This window comes from Panulirus ornatus, chromosome 43 (genome assembly GCF_036320965.1).
Source record: "Panulirus ornatus isolate Po-2019 chromosome 43, ASM3632096v1, whole genome shotgun sequence".
In the NCBI taxonomy this organism is placed as follows: domain Eukaryota; kingdom Metazoa; phylum Arthropoda; class Malacostraca; order Decapoda; family Palinuridae; genus Panulirus; species Panulirus ornatus.
The window spans coordinates 5,016,280-5,031,597 of record NC_092266.1 but is presented as its reverse complement, the minus strand read 5'-3'; the positions used below and the strand labels follow the sequence as shown (position 1 = coordinate 5,031,597).

Below are 15,318 nucleotides of genomic sequence, written 5' to 3'. Positions count from 1 at the left end.
TGACATATATGAGACTGAAACTTCGGGCAGAAGTAAAGGTAAGATTCCTTCTATGAACGGAATATTATCGTAGTAGAAAGATACAAAGGACACTTGCCTTGGGATCATTCTTGAAGATAAGTCAAGGTAAACAGTGACTTACCACAGAGCTCCGTCCAGAGACCATTCCTCTTCTTGATTTACATATACCACTTGCAAGAATGGCAGGACTCACATCTATTTATTTGAACATACTTATGGATAATAATGAAAATGAGGCTCTAGAAATAATGAAGGGGGTCTAAGACAAACTCAAACTAACGTTGGGTTGATACATGTTTAGCGAAAATCAACCCGAGCTGTGGTAAGAACATAATGGATGAAGGCTTCGATGCGGATATTACGTACCAGGAAATAAGTGGAGGAATCTGTGTGAGAGAGAGACTTAGGAGTCGACCATGTGTCCAGCTTAACTTTAGAACTCTAACTTAGGAGAACTGTGAAGGAGACAACCAATCTGCTGATATTAGGCCATGACTGGAATGTACTTCTTACGTTTGGCTACAGCACTTAGATAATGGCGTAAAGAACTTATAGAAAATATCCAGAAGAGGACAACAAAGACAGTAATAGAACATGAAAAATGAGTTACAGTGACAGATTACAGTTCATAAACTTGTCCAGCATAGAAGATAGTGCAGGGGTTACTTGATCACAACCTCCAAGTCTCTAATCCAGCTTGGTGATGTCGACATGGAACAGGCCTAGAAAGATGCAAAAATGAAGCAGTCGCAGGCCATAACATGAAACGAAAAACGATAGGTGCTAGAAAGGATATAGTGAATATAGAAAATAAGCTTTGTGGTAAATCTTTAATGTCGACAACATACAAAAGTTTTAAAAGTTCCATGATAGAAGAGAAAGTTCAAGAGATGATATTCCACAAGTGTAGGACCTCCATTCCCTTCCAGCCTCTCCCAACCTTCCCTTACGGACCATCAACTGTATCTCCGGCTTAGAACACTTAGGTCCACTGTTATACCAAGATGGAGGCACCTGCACCGACCTTATCTGGAAAAACTGCCTTTTTGGTCAGTTTTGTTTAATCTTTTGAGAGCTGAGGGTTTTCATTGCATTATTTTTTCGTTATCGAAGCAGCAACGGTAGTGCTGTTGTGACCTTTTGAAAGAAAGATTTCGTAATGAAAATAAAGTCGGTCGAAACATTAACTTAAGATGTTGGTTTTACTTTAACTAGTATGTCGATCTCTCCAGCTTGGCCGGGGTTGGGTCTGTGTGGCATGGTAGACTGAGGCAGGTCGGAGGTCTTGGTCAAGTGCTCGACTTATCCAGGTAGTGGCTCCTCCCTCTTCAGGGAGTCACATGGGATAGTGGAGTTCAGGGAAGCTCATATCTGGTCTCCTGGCAACACGACTGGAACGAGACCGACGTTTCGTACAGCCTGGACCAGATCTTTAGCACTCTGTGGACCAAAACGTGGATTTGCCTTTAGTATATTATGAACCGATTCTTGCTCACATTGAACCATCTAATAGTATAAACTGGACCAATTGATTTATCCATGTGCTCTATGGACTTGTTTCTAACATCCCTCCTTCTCATTATTCTTGTTCCTGACCTTCACTACTGCTGTAAGGCCTCTTTACCAAACTCCCCCCGCTGCTCTATGGTTTCGTTTCTGCTCATCATGACAGGTCTATGGTCTTGTTTCCAACACCTCAGCCATGACTCAATGGCTTTATTTCTAATCCCCTCACCCAATCAACGCTCTGTGATGTCGTGTCTAACTCCTCACTCATCTCTTTATCGTATGATTTCTAACCTCACCACTCACATTGCTAGAATAAAATTTCTATCTTCCGACATATGAATGTCTCGTCTTGTTTCTAACCACTGCGCACCTCTTTTTGATCTCGGTTCGACCTCCTACCCACCATACTATCGTGTCCTTGTAACCCATGTATCCACAACCAACGTCAGCAACATGACCCTTGTAGTATGAAGGACCTGCCTGAGTTAGTGTTAGGTCAACACAGTACATCCCGCGGTACATTCTCTCTCTCTCTCTCTCTCTCTCTCTCTCTCTCTCTCTCTCTCTCTCTCTCTCTCTCTCTCTCTCTCTCTCTCTCTCTCTCTCTCTCTCTCTCTCTCTCGTACATCAGAGCTCCACTCAGGTATAAATTTCCAATTAACCGTCCTCTAGGAAGCATTGCTTTCCATCACTGATTTGCATAGAAATAATATCCTGACTGCGGTTATAATCAAACAACATTTGAGCTTTATACCCAAACCAATCAGGATATGTATTGAAAAATAAGTATAAAATGAACTTTGTTATCACTTTTGTTTCGACTGTCTAGGGTGAGGCGGTGTTGGCTCCTTTCTTTACCATTACTGATGTTACAGTGATCAGTCCTGTTATACATGACGCCCCGCAGAGAACTCAACATCTCCATCCCCTAACGGTACGATTCCTGGATATGATGACCTTATCTCCCTCCTGACCTTTAAGGTCAGGTTGAATCTCATGTTATGATACCCAAGGAAAGTGGTCTCTGGCTACAGAACCTGCCTCTCCTGGTCCCTACTCTCCCCTTCTCCAAGAGCTGGATGGTCCTTGGTTACAGAACTTGCCTCTCCTGGTCCCTACTCTCCCCCTCTCCCAGAGCTGGGTGGTCCCTGGCTACAAAACCTGCCGCTGCTGGTCCCTACCCACCCCTTCTTCCAGAGAGAGAGAGAGAGAGAGAGAGAGAGAGAGAGAGAGAGAGAGAGAGAGAGAGAGAGAGAGAGATTACGTATTTACGAAAACCTTTGACAAAATCTCACCAGCGCTACAACCTCGCCGGTGAGGCCATGCGTCCACACAACATCTTCCCTTAAGCAACATAACAAACCTCGAGGTCACCAGCCAACACACAGGATGATGTCTATCATGTGTAACTCTGGGTAATGATATCATTACATGTCCTTCATGAGTCATGACATCACTTTGTTGATATCTTTTCATTTACACTGTGTTCTAATCTCATTGACCGCTACAATATCTTAATCACCAATATCATGAATCATGTATTTGCACCACTAGAGGTACGTGCACAGCTGTTGGTAAGTACACCACTAGTGGTACGTGCACCACTAGTCGTAAGTGCAACAATAGTGGTTCGTGTACCACTGATGTAACGTGCGTCAATATTGGCACGTGCACCACTAGTGGTACGTGCACCATTGTTGGCAAGTGCACTACTAGTGGCATGTGCACCACTTGTTGTAAGTGCACCACTAGCGGTAAGTGCACAACTAGTGGTACGTGCACCACTAGTGGTACGTGCAGCACTTTTGGTAAATGCACAAATATTGGGACATACACCACTGGTGGTAAGTGCGCCACTAGTGGTAAGTGCACTATTGGTGGTACATGCACCATTAGTGGCATATGCACCACTAGTGGTACGTGCACCATTAGAGGTAAGTGAACCACTAGTGGTATGTGCACCACTAGTGGTAAGTACACCACTATTTGTAAGTGCACCATTAGTGGTACATGCACCATTAGTGGTGCGTGCACCACTGGTGGTAAGTGCACTCTAGTGGTATGTACCCCACTGGATGTAAGTGCACCACTAGCGTTAAGTGCACCACTAGTTGTACATGCACCACTTTTGGTACGTGCACCACTGGTTGTAAGTGCACCACTAGTGGTATGTGCACCACTGGTGGTAAGTGCACCTCTACTGGTACTTGCATCACTAGTGGTATGTGCACCACTTTTGGAAAATGCACCACGAGTGGTATGTGCACCACTGGTGGCAGGTGCCCAACTAGTGGTAAGTGCACTCACTACTAGTGGTACATGCAACATTAGTGGTATATGCACCACTATTGGTACGTGCACCATTAGTGGTAAGTACACCACTAGTGGTATGTGTAGCAATTGTGGTAAGTGCACCACTAGTTGTAATTGCACACCTAGTGACAAGTGCACTATTATTGCTACGTTCACCACTAATGGTGCGTGCACCACTGGTGGTAAGTGCACCACTAGTGGTAAGTGCACCACTATTGGTAAGTGCCCCACAAGTGATACGTGCACCACTGGTGGTACATGCACCAATGTTGGTAAGTGCACCACTAGTGTCACGTGCACCACTGGTGGTAAGTGCGCAAATAGTGGTAAGTGCACTACTAGTGGTATATATACCATTAGTGATATATGCTCCACTAGTCTTATGTGCACCACTGGTAGTAAAAGCACCACTAGTGGTAAGTGCACCACTATTGGTACGTGCACCATTGGTGGTACGTGCACAGCTGGTGGTAAATGCACCATTAGTGGTACGTGCACCACTGGTAAGTGCACGACTAGTGGACTTTAGAGCACCAGTGGTACGTGCACAACTAATGGTATGTGCACTATTAGTGGTAAGTGCACTATTACAGGTAAGTGTATCAATAGTGGTAAGTGCACCTCTATTGTTACGTGCATCATTGGTGGTAAGTGCACCACTAATGGTAGGTGCACCACTAGCGGTACGTGCACTATTGATGGTAAGTGCACCACTATTGGTATAAGCACCTTTGGTGGTAGGTGCACGACTAGTGGAATGTGCACCTCTGGTGGTATTGCACAACTAGCGGCAAGTGGAGCACTAGTGGCACGTGCACCAGTGTTGTTACGTACACCACTGGTGGTACTGCACCACTATTGGCACGTGCACCACTTGTGGTACCTGCACCACTGGTGTTATTTGCGTCACTAGTGGCACGTGCACCACTAGTGGTAAATGCACCACTAGTGGTAAGTGCACCAATAGTCGTATGTGCACCACCAGTGGTAAGTGCACCAATAGTTGTAAGTGCACCACTGGTGGTAAATGCACCAATAGTGGTACCTGCTCCACTTGTTGTGCACCACTGTTGGTAATTGCACCACTAGCCGTAAGTGGGCACTAGTGGTACGTGCACCACCGGTGGTAAGTGCACCACTAGTGGTAGGTAAACCACTGGTAAGTGCATCACTAGTGGTATGTGCACAACTAGTGGTACATGCACCAATAATGGTATGTGCACCAGTACTGGTAAGTGCACTACTATTGGTGATTACACCACTAGTTGTAAGTACACCACTAGTGATACGTGCACCACTAGTGTTACGTATACCACTTGTGGTAAGTGCACCAGTAATGGTAGGTGTAATACTAGTGGTACGTGCACCATTGGTGGTAAGTGCACCACTAGTGGTACATGCACCAATGGTGGTATCTGCACCCCTGGTGGTAAGTGCCTCAATAGTTAAAGGTGCACCACTAGTGGTACGTGCACCACTAGTGGTAAGTGCACCACTAGTTGTACGTGCACCAATGATGGTACGCGGACAATTAGTGGTACGTGTACCACTAGTGGTACGTGCACCACTGGTGGTAGTTGCTCCACTAGTGGTACGTGCACCACTAGAGATACTGCACCACTAGTGGCACTTGCACCACTGGTGGTACCTGCACCACAATTGCTACTGCGCCACTAGTGGCACATCACCACTAGTCGTATGTGCATCAATAGTGGTAAGTGCACCAATAATGGTAAATGCACCACTAGTGGTACCTGCACCACTGGTGGTATCTGCACCATTGGTGTTAAGTACACCACTAGTGGGACGTGCACAACTAGTGGTAAGTGCACCACCAGTGGTGAACGTACCACTGGTGGTAATTGCATAAATAGTGGTAAATGCAATACAAATGGTGCCTTCAAAATTGGTGGTATCTGCACTATTGGTGGTAAGTGCACCACTAGTGGCACGTGCACCACTAGTGGTAAGTGCACCAATAGTGGTATGTACACCACTAGTGGTAAGTGCACCACTAGTGTTACGTGCACCACTAGTGGTACGTGCACCTCTGGTGGTATGTGCATAACTAGTGGTAAGTGCACCACTAGTGGTATATGCACTAATCGTGGTAAGTGCACCAATAGTGGTACGTGCACCACTAATGGTAACTGCACCACTAGTGGTAAGTGCACCACTAGTGGTAAGTGCATCACTAGTGGTACGTGCACCACTAGTGGTACGTGTACCACTGGTGGTAATGCACAACTAGCGGCACGTGCAGCATTAGTGGTACCTTCATCACTGGTGGTGTGTTCACCACTAGTGGTACCTGCACCGCTTTTGGTACCTGAACCACTGGTGGTATCTACATCACTGGTGTTGCGTCACTAGTGGCACGTGCACCATTAATGGTATGTGCACCACTAGGGGTTAGTGCACCACAACTGGTACGTGCAACAGTAGTGGTAAGTGCACCATTGGTGGTAAGTGCACCACTAGTTTTATGTGCACTACTAGTGGTAGGTGCACTACTGGTGGTAATTGCACCATTAGTGGTAAGTGCCCCACTAGTGGTACTTGCACCAATAGTGATAACTGCACCACTAGTGGCACCTGCACCATTGATGATAAGTACACCACTAATGGTATGTGCACAACTAGTGGTACTTGCACCAATGGTGGTATGTGCACCACTTATGGTGTGTGCACCACTAGTGGTACTTTACCACTAGCGGCACTTGCACCACTAGCACTACGTGCACAACTGGTGGTACGTGCACCACTGGCGGTATTGCACCACCAGTGGCACGTGGCCAATAGTGGTACATGCACCACTACTGGTAAGTGCACCACAGGTGCACCTCCAGTGGAATCTGCACCACTGGTGGGATCTGTACCACTGGTGGGATCTGCACCGCTGGTCGTAGGTGCATCACTAGTGTCACTGCACCACTTGTGGTAAGTGCACCATTAGTGGTACGTGCACCACTTATAGTATTTGCATAATTAGTGTTAAGTGCACCACTAGTGGTACGTGCACCAGTAGTGGTATGTGCACCGCTAGTGGTACGGGCACCAATGGTGGTAGGTGTGCCACTGTTGTTAAGTACACCACTTATGGTACGTGCACCACTAGTAGTGCGTGCACCACTAGTGTTAAGTGCACCACTGGTGGTACGTTTACCACTAGTGGTAAGTGCACCACTAGTGGTACGTACACTACTGGTGGTACGAGAATCACCAATGGTAAGTGCACCACTAGTGGTAGGTGCACCACTGGTGGTAAGTGTACCGTAATGGTATATGCACCACTAGTGGTATGTGCACCAATGGTGGTAAGTGCACCAGTAGCGGTACGTGCACCACTAGTGGTAGGTACACCTCTGGTAGCAAGTTTACCACTAGTGGTAAGTGCACTACTAGTTGTAACTACAACACTAGGCGTACTTGCACCACTAGAGGTACCTGCACCATTGGTGGTAAGTGCACCACTAGTGGTACGTGCACCACTGGTGTTAAGTGCACCATTAGTGGTACGTGTACCACTAGTGGTACTTGCACCAATGGTGGTAGGTGCACCGCTAGTGATACGTGCACCACTGATGGTACTGCACCACTAGTGGCACTTACACTACCAATGGTACGTTCTTCAGTGGTGTCACCTGCACCGCTAGTGGTATTGCACCGGTAGTGTTACGTACATCGCTAGTGGTATGTGCAACACTAGTGCTAAGTGCACAACTATTGGTAAGTGCACCATTGGTGGTATATGCACCAAGGGTGGTAAGTGCACTGCTAGTGGTAAGTGCACCACTAGTGGTAAGTGCACCACTAGTGGTAGGTACACCACTAATGGTACCTGCACCAGTGTTGGTAAGTGCACCGCTTGTGATGGGTGCACATCTAGTTGTATGTGCACCACTAATTTAAGTGCACCAATAGTGGTATATGCACCACTGGTGGTAAGTGTAGTACTAGTAGTATGTGCAACACTGGTTGTAGTTGAACTATTAGTTGTAAGTGCACCACTAGTGGTACGTGCACCACTGGTGGTACGTGCACCACTTGTGGTAAGTTCATCACTAGAGGTATGTCCATAATTAATGGTAAGTCCACCACTACTGGTATGTAGACCACTAACGGTAAGTGCACCACTCGTGGTATTTGCATCACTCGTGGTACCTGCACCACTAGTTGTAATTGCACCACTAGTACGTACACGACTAGTGGTAAGTGCACCACTAGTGGTACCTGCACCACTATTGGTGCGTGCACCACTAGTGGTACGTACACCACTGGTCGTAAGTGCACCTCTAGTGGTATGTGCACCACTGGTTGTAAGTGCACCAATAGTGGCACTACTAGTGGTGTATATACCATTAGCGGTATATACACAACTAGTGGTACATGCACCACTAGTGGCAAGTACACCACTGATGATATTTGCACCAATAGTGGTAAGAGCACCACTAGTCGTAAGTGCACCACTAGTTGCAAGTGCACCACTAGTTGCAAGTGCACCATTAGTGGTACGTGAACGTTGGTGGTAAGTGCGCCGCTAGTGGTAAGTGCACCAATAGTGGTACGTACACCACTACTGTCTCGTGCACCACTAGTGGTAAGTGCACGGTTAGTGGCAATCTCGCCACTAGTGGTACCTCCACCACTGTTGGTAAGTGCACCACTAGTGGCATGTGCACCACTAGTGGTAAGTGCACAAGTGCTGGTAAGTTCACCACTTGTTGTAAGTGCCCCACTAATGGAAGGTACACCACTAGTGGTACGTGCCTCACTGGTGGTAAGTGCACCACTAGTGGTACCTGCACCACTATTGGTACGTGCACCACTAGTGGTACGTACACCACTGGTCGTAAGTGCACCACTAGTGGTATGTGCACCACTGGTTGTAAGTGCGCCACCAGTGGTAAGTGCACTACTAGTGGTATATGTACCATTAGTGGTATATACACCACTAGTGGTACGTGCACCACTAGTGGCAAGTACACCACTGGTGATATTTGCACCAATAGTGGTAAGAGCACCACTAGTCGTAAGTGCACCACTAGTTGCAAGTGCACCATTAGTGGTACGTGAACGCTGGTGGTAAGTGCACCACTAGCGTTAAGTGCACCACTAGTGGTAAGTGCACCAATAGTGGTACGTGCACCACCACTGTCTCGTGCAACAATAGTGATAAGTGCACAATCAGTGGCAATTTAGCCACTAGTGGTACCTCCACCACTGGTGGTAATTGCATAAATAGTGGTAAATGCAATACAAATGGTGCCTTCAAAATTGGTGGTATCTGCACTATTGGTGGTAAGTGCACCACTAGTGGCACGTGCACCACTAGTGGTAAGTGCACCAATAGTGGTATGTGCACCACTGGTGGTAGTTTCACCATTAGTGGTAAGTGCACCACTAATGGTACGTGCACCAGTGGTGGTACGTGCACCACTTGTGGTACGTTCAACACTAGTGGTACGTGCACCACTGGCAAGTGCACCATTAGTGGTACGTGCACCACTAATGGTACCTGCACCACTAACGGTGTGTGCAGCGATAGTGGTGAGTGCACTATTGCTGGAAAGTGAACACTAGTGGTAAGTGCAAGGCTAGTGGTACCTGCACCACAAGTGATATGTGCATCACTGGTGATAAGTGCACCACTAATGGCAGGTGCTCCACTTGTGGTACGTGCACCACTGGTTATAAGTACACCACAAGTGGTACGTGCACCACTGGTTGTTGGTGCATGACTAGTGTACATTCACCACTGGTGGTACTGCAGAACTAGCGACATGTGGAAAACTAGTGGTATGTGCACCACTGGTGGTATGTGCACCACTTGTTGGAGTGCACCAATAGTGGCACGTGCACGACTGGTGGTAAGTGCGCCACTAGTGGTAAGTGCACCACTAGCGGAACGTGAACTACTATTAATACGTGCACCACTGGCTGTAAATGTACCACTAGTGGCACTTGCACCGCTAGTTCTAGGAGCACTACTAGTGGTAAGTGCCCCACTAGTGGTACGTGCGCCACTGGTGGTAAGTGCACCACTAGTGGTAAGTGCACTGCTAGTGGTACATGCACCATTAGTGGTCTGTCCACCACCAGTGATATGTGCACCACTAGTGGTAAGTGCACCACTCGTTGTAAGTGTACCACCAGTGGTATATGCACAAATTGTGGTACGTGTACCACTAGTGGAGCATAAACCACTGATGGTAAGTGCACCACTAGTGGTTTGTGCACCACTGGTGGTAAGTGCACCACTATTGGTAAGTGCACCACTGGTGATACTTTCATCACTGATGGTAAGTGCACCACTGTTGGTAAGTGCACCACTAGTGGTACTTGCACCACTGGTTGTAAGTGCATAACTAGTGGTAAATGCAATACAAGTGGTACCTTCACCATTGGTGGTATATGCACCAATGGTGGTAAATGCACCACTCGTGGCACGTCAACAGCAGTGGTAAGTGCATCATTAGTGGTATGTACACCACTAGTGGTACTTGCACCACTAGTAGTACGTGGACCACTGTTGGTATGTTGACAACTAGTGGTAAGTGCACCACTAGTGGTATGTACACCACTTGTGGTAAGTGCTCCAATTTTGGTACATGCACCACTAATGGTAAGTGTACTACTAGTGGTAAGTGCACCACTATTGGTACGTGCGCTACTATTGGTACGTCTACCATTGGGGGTACTGCACAACTAGCAGCACGTGCAGCACTTGTGTTACCTGCACCACTGGTGGTACTTCGTTGATTGGATATCCAGTACATTCCAACCAACAGCTGAGAGTCGGAAGTTGTCCAGCTACGCTTACTAGTACAGTAGGGCAACTATCAAAGGGCACTCCCCAGGACTGAAGCACAGCGGCAGTGTCCATCTACTGACTGCAGTCCTCTGCTTCCTTCGGGCGGCAGTACTGTGCGACTTAAGCCGGAGCGTCCACCCTTGTCACGGGTTTTCGCTTCGTGGTACCCGTCACGCATAACCCATTCCTTAGGAATAGCGTGCCAGCCTCTGTTGGTATGTCGGGTACCAGCTACAGCCACGTGGGAGCGGACGACGACCGTTCACCCACTTGCCCAGATTGTGGGAAGACCTTTGCCAGCTTTCGGGGCCGTAGGGTCCACGAGAGGCAGGCGCATGCTAGCTCCTTCCACCAGGAGTTGGTAACCAAGCATGTTATATCCAAGGCTCGATGGTCTGACGAGGAGGTGGAGCTTCTCGCCAGGGCTGAGGCCGAGATGGCAGCTGGTCCCTCACTAGTTGCCGGGCAGAGCCTGAACCAGCGGTTGCGGGAGATTGTTCCTTCTAGGACGGTCGAAGCGATCAAAGGTCTCCGACGCAAAGCGTCGTATAAGACCAGGGTTCAGGAACTGACCTTAAACTTAAACCTCCTCCAGGAAACTGGTGAAGACGAGGTGATGGATGGTGTGTCGACTGAGAGGCGTGTCCCATCCACAAGGCGAAGCAACACGCGGGGTGGCACCCTGGAGGAAGCACCACGTACAGGGATGTACGCGAGTGCTGATCCCAGTGGTGAGACTATTCTTCCCACGGTTTTAACTGTCCCAGCCGTCCCGAGGGTCCCCCAACCCCAGACAATTGCTTCCTTTGTGGCGGAGACTGTCGCTTATCTCGACACATTAGGACCTGGCCCCACAAGTCCATCGCGGGGCGAGGACATCCTAAATGCAGCCCTTGACCACTTGCGTCAGGGTGACATCCTGGCCGCAATCAGAGTAGCCGCAGAGCACGCCACACACGTGACAACCTCCTGTGGCTCACCCGAAGACCGCCAGAATCGTGGTGGAGGTGGTTCAAGGCAGTCAGCGAACTCTGGCCGCGTACGCCGAGCGGAGGAGGTTCCTTTGCGTGGAAACCGGCTTAGAAATGAACAATACCGAAAGGTACAGAGGCTTTATCGAGAAAATAGGTCTTTGACCGCTGGACTGGTCCTTAAAGGTGACTGGGAGGTACCGCCAACCTCGGTTGGGCCAGAACGCCTCAATCCCTTTTGGGGGGCTCTCTTCTCTCGACCGTCTGAGCCGGATGAACGTGCCATAACCGACTGCGACCAAGAATATGGACAACTAGCAGGAGTTGTCACCGTAGGCGAGGAAGCACATCACCTCAAAGCCCCCCGAACATCTGCCCCTGGTCCTGATGGGATGTCCACTAGATTACTGAAGTCCATTCCTCCGAGGATCCTGGCCAAAATGTTTAACCTGTGGCTGGCTACGTCTACTCTACCAGAGCCACTGAAGGTAGACCGAACGGTGCTGCTACCCAAGGTACCCAATCCAACCGAACCCAAAGACTATAGGCCGATTACCATCTCTTGAGCCATAGTCCGCCTGCTCCATAAGATACTGAGCAGCCGCATCTCGAGCCTCGTCCAGATCGATGAAGCTCAAAAGGCATTCGTCCCAATAGACGGATGCCTTGAGAACCTCACGATCTTGGATGCGATCGTCGGTCGTGCGCGGGCACACGCCCACGGTGTGCACCTGGCATTCCTTGACATGGCCAAAGCATTCGATAGTGTTAACCATAGCACTATCGAGCGGGCCATGTCGCGGAAGGGCATTCCAGCCCCCGTCAGGGCATATGTCATGTCAACGTATGACTGAGCCTTCACTCACATCGAAGGCAGCGGCGAGATGTCGGAGAAAGTATATATGACTCGTGGGGTCAAGCAGGGTGACCCCTTATCACCAATTCTCTTCAACCTTGTGATTGACGAGGGAATCGCAAGGGTGAAAGAGACTGGTGTAGGGGTTAGGTTGGGTGACCAAAGGGTATCAGCATTGGCGTTTGCCGATGATTTGGTCCTGGTGGCGCAGACGCCCACTGGCCTTCAGCAGGCAATGAACGTGATGGCTGAGACCCTCGCGGGGGGTGGGCTTCATGTTAATCCAGGGAAATGTCGTACCCTCAGCATGGAGGTCGACGGCAAACGCAAGACTTGGTACGTCAATAAGAACAGAACGTTCCAAGTTTTGGGCAGTGCTGTCGGCTCCATGAGTGCTGAGGACGAATATAAGTACCTCGGTTTTCTTGTCGGAGCTGAGGGGAGGCGAAAGTCCTACGGCGCCCTGTTAGAAGAGGGGCTTCTTAACATCACCAGAGCCTCTCTAAAACCTCAACAACGGATTGCGTCGCTTGTGGGACATCTGGTGCCCAAGCTCATGCATCGACTGGTGTTGGGGGAAGTTTATAAGACACAGCTAGCACGCATGGACAGGCAAGTGCGAGTGGCGGTTCGCCGCTGGCTGTGCCTAGCCCATGACGTGCCCTGTGCATACTTCCACTCGGCAGCTGGCGATGGTGGGCTGGGTATACCGGACTTTGTCTCGACCGTGCGGCTGAATAAACAAGCGCGGTTCGAGAAATTACTCACCTCGACCGACCCGGTGATTCAGGCGGCTGTCCGGGAGCCTGCGGTGTTGAGCAAGCTGCAGCGCTGGACCGGACCCGCATGCATTGCTGGTCGGCAGGCGGGTAATAAACCCGAACGCCTACACGTATGGAGGGCCAATCTGGTCAGCACGTTGACGGAGCGGGTCTCGCTCCATCTGCTGCCGTGCCTCAGGTTAGCAGATGGGTAACTAGCGGGAACCGGTTCCTGTCCGGTTCTGATTACGTGAAAGCCGTCCAAGTGAGGATAGGCGCGTTACCCACCCCTGCCAGGGCGTCCAGAGGCAGGCCCGAGATCAACGGCCTCTGCGACACCTGTCAGAATCCGGGTACACTCGGGCACATCGCACAGATGTGCCCCCGTGCCCATGGCGGGAGGGTAAAACGGCACGATAACATCAGTGCCTATTTGGCCGGACGATTGAGGCAGAGGGGTTACGAGGTGTCCTGCGAGCCCCGCATTCCGATTGTGGGGTCCTTTAGGAAGCCGGACATCGTGGCTTCCAAAGGTACAGAGGCCTATGCGATCGATACTCAGGTCTCTGGAGTCCATTTCGCGCTTTCAGCTGCACACCAGCATAAGTGCAGCTACTACGGCACCCCGGAAGTCCTACAAGGCGTACGGGAACTCACCGGAAAGGGCGCCGTGCATATAACATCTGCCACATTAAACTGGCGTGGCGCATGGTGCCAAGAAAGCGCGAGTGCTCTCACTGGGCTAGGGCTGACATACCAGGACCTTGAGGTGTGCAGTGTCAAAGCCCTAACCTGGACCCACTCCCTTTACAGGATGTGGTCCAAGAGCACAGGTTAGCAATCGGGCCTGCCTTGTCCATCTGGTGTCGGCCATCGGGCAGGCGAAGGTCATCTCCCCCTTTGTTGGCTTGGGGTGTGCGGGATTAGGCTGTTCTCCCGTGGCTCCCGGGCAGGTACCAGTTCCTGAGGTCAGGTTGTCGGGCGGGCGGTGGACGCCTTGGCAGGGTTGCCCATTGCTCCCGTCTGACAAGCCGCACTGGAAGGTTGAGCGGTGCTGGGAGGTCGCTGTGTCTTTATGTCGGTAAGGTATATCAAACCATCGTCTTACTGCCACCTCTTAACTTACTCCTACCTATGCTATCAGCAGTCTGATCTTAAAATCTTCCCCTTATTGTGTCCATACAGTCTTCCTTCAATTAAACACTTCTTTCACTATCTACATGTAGATTGGTCGCTTACCGACAACCACCCCCTTTTTTGTAGATTCACAAAAAAGAAAAGCACAGTTAGAAAGTAGTTAGATCTTCCTGCACGTCCCAATCACTAATTGGGAATCTATGAAGACTGGCATTTTAGTGGCTGTTGATTACCACTCCTCTGACTCAGGCAGCTTTCTTACCTTCCTGTCTCACCCAGACGTTGTCTGCTGGCTCTCACTCCACAAACATACAACCTCTCCTTCCCAGACATAACACATCACAACACCTTACTCCCACCACTTTGATCTTTTTCTCCGTGACAATATATTTTTCTGCGGAGAGCGTTACGCGCTTGCCCTGCCTTTTGGCAAAATCTCGTTAGATGAACTCGTTAAGTCTAAAGTCCCCTCTCTCTCTCTCTCTCTCTCTCTCTCTCTCTCTCTCTCTCTCTCTCTCTCTCTCTCTCTCTCTCTCTCTCTCTCTCTCTCCCCAGCCAGCCACTATGAATGTAGATTGCGTGACTGAGTGAGAGCGATGAAGTTCTTGCCATATGACGGCGAGCCACTCTGCACCCCACACACCCACCCACCCAGCACATATCAACTTGCCTGTCGGCTGAGAGAGAGAGAGAGAGAGAGAGAGAGAGAGAGAGAGAGAGAGAGAGAGAGAGAGAGAGAGAGACTACCTATGAGTATTTACGATCACAAAAAATACTGAAAGCAAAGGCCCCACCGGGAATCGAACCCGGACCAACTGTTTATGAGGCAGATGTGCTATCCACTACACCACGGAGCCACTTGTCAGTGGCGGAAAATTCTCTTATATATTAACAAACGTGACTGAGAACTTAAAGAATCTGGTACAAACATCATGG

At 49.5% G+C, this 15,318-nt stretch overlaps 1 protein-coding gene across 1 annotated transcript in view; it reads left to right on the top strand.

The window, feature by feature from the left end:
• Positions 1-11,363: 11,363 nt before the first annotated feature.
• Positions 11,364-15,318, top strand: part of LOC139762263 (uncharacterized) — a 106,757-nt gene continuing 102,802 nt past the window's right edge. The window contains exons 1-2 of the mRNA XM_071686856.1: positions 11,364-11,664; positions 11,815-11,964. Of these exons, the coding sequence (XP_071542957.1) occupies positions 11,364-11,664; positions 11,815-11,964 (451 nt within the window). The remainder of the gene's footprint in view (positions 11,665-11,814; positions 11,965-15,318) is intronic.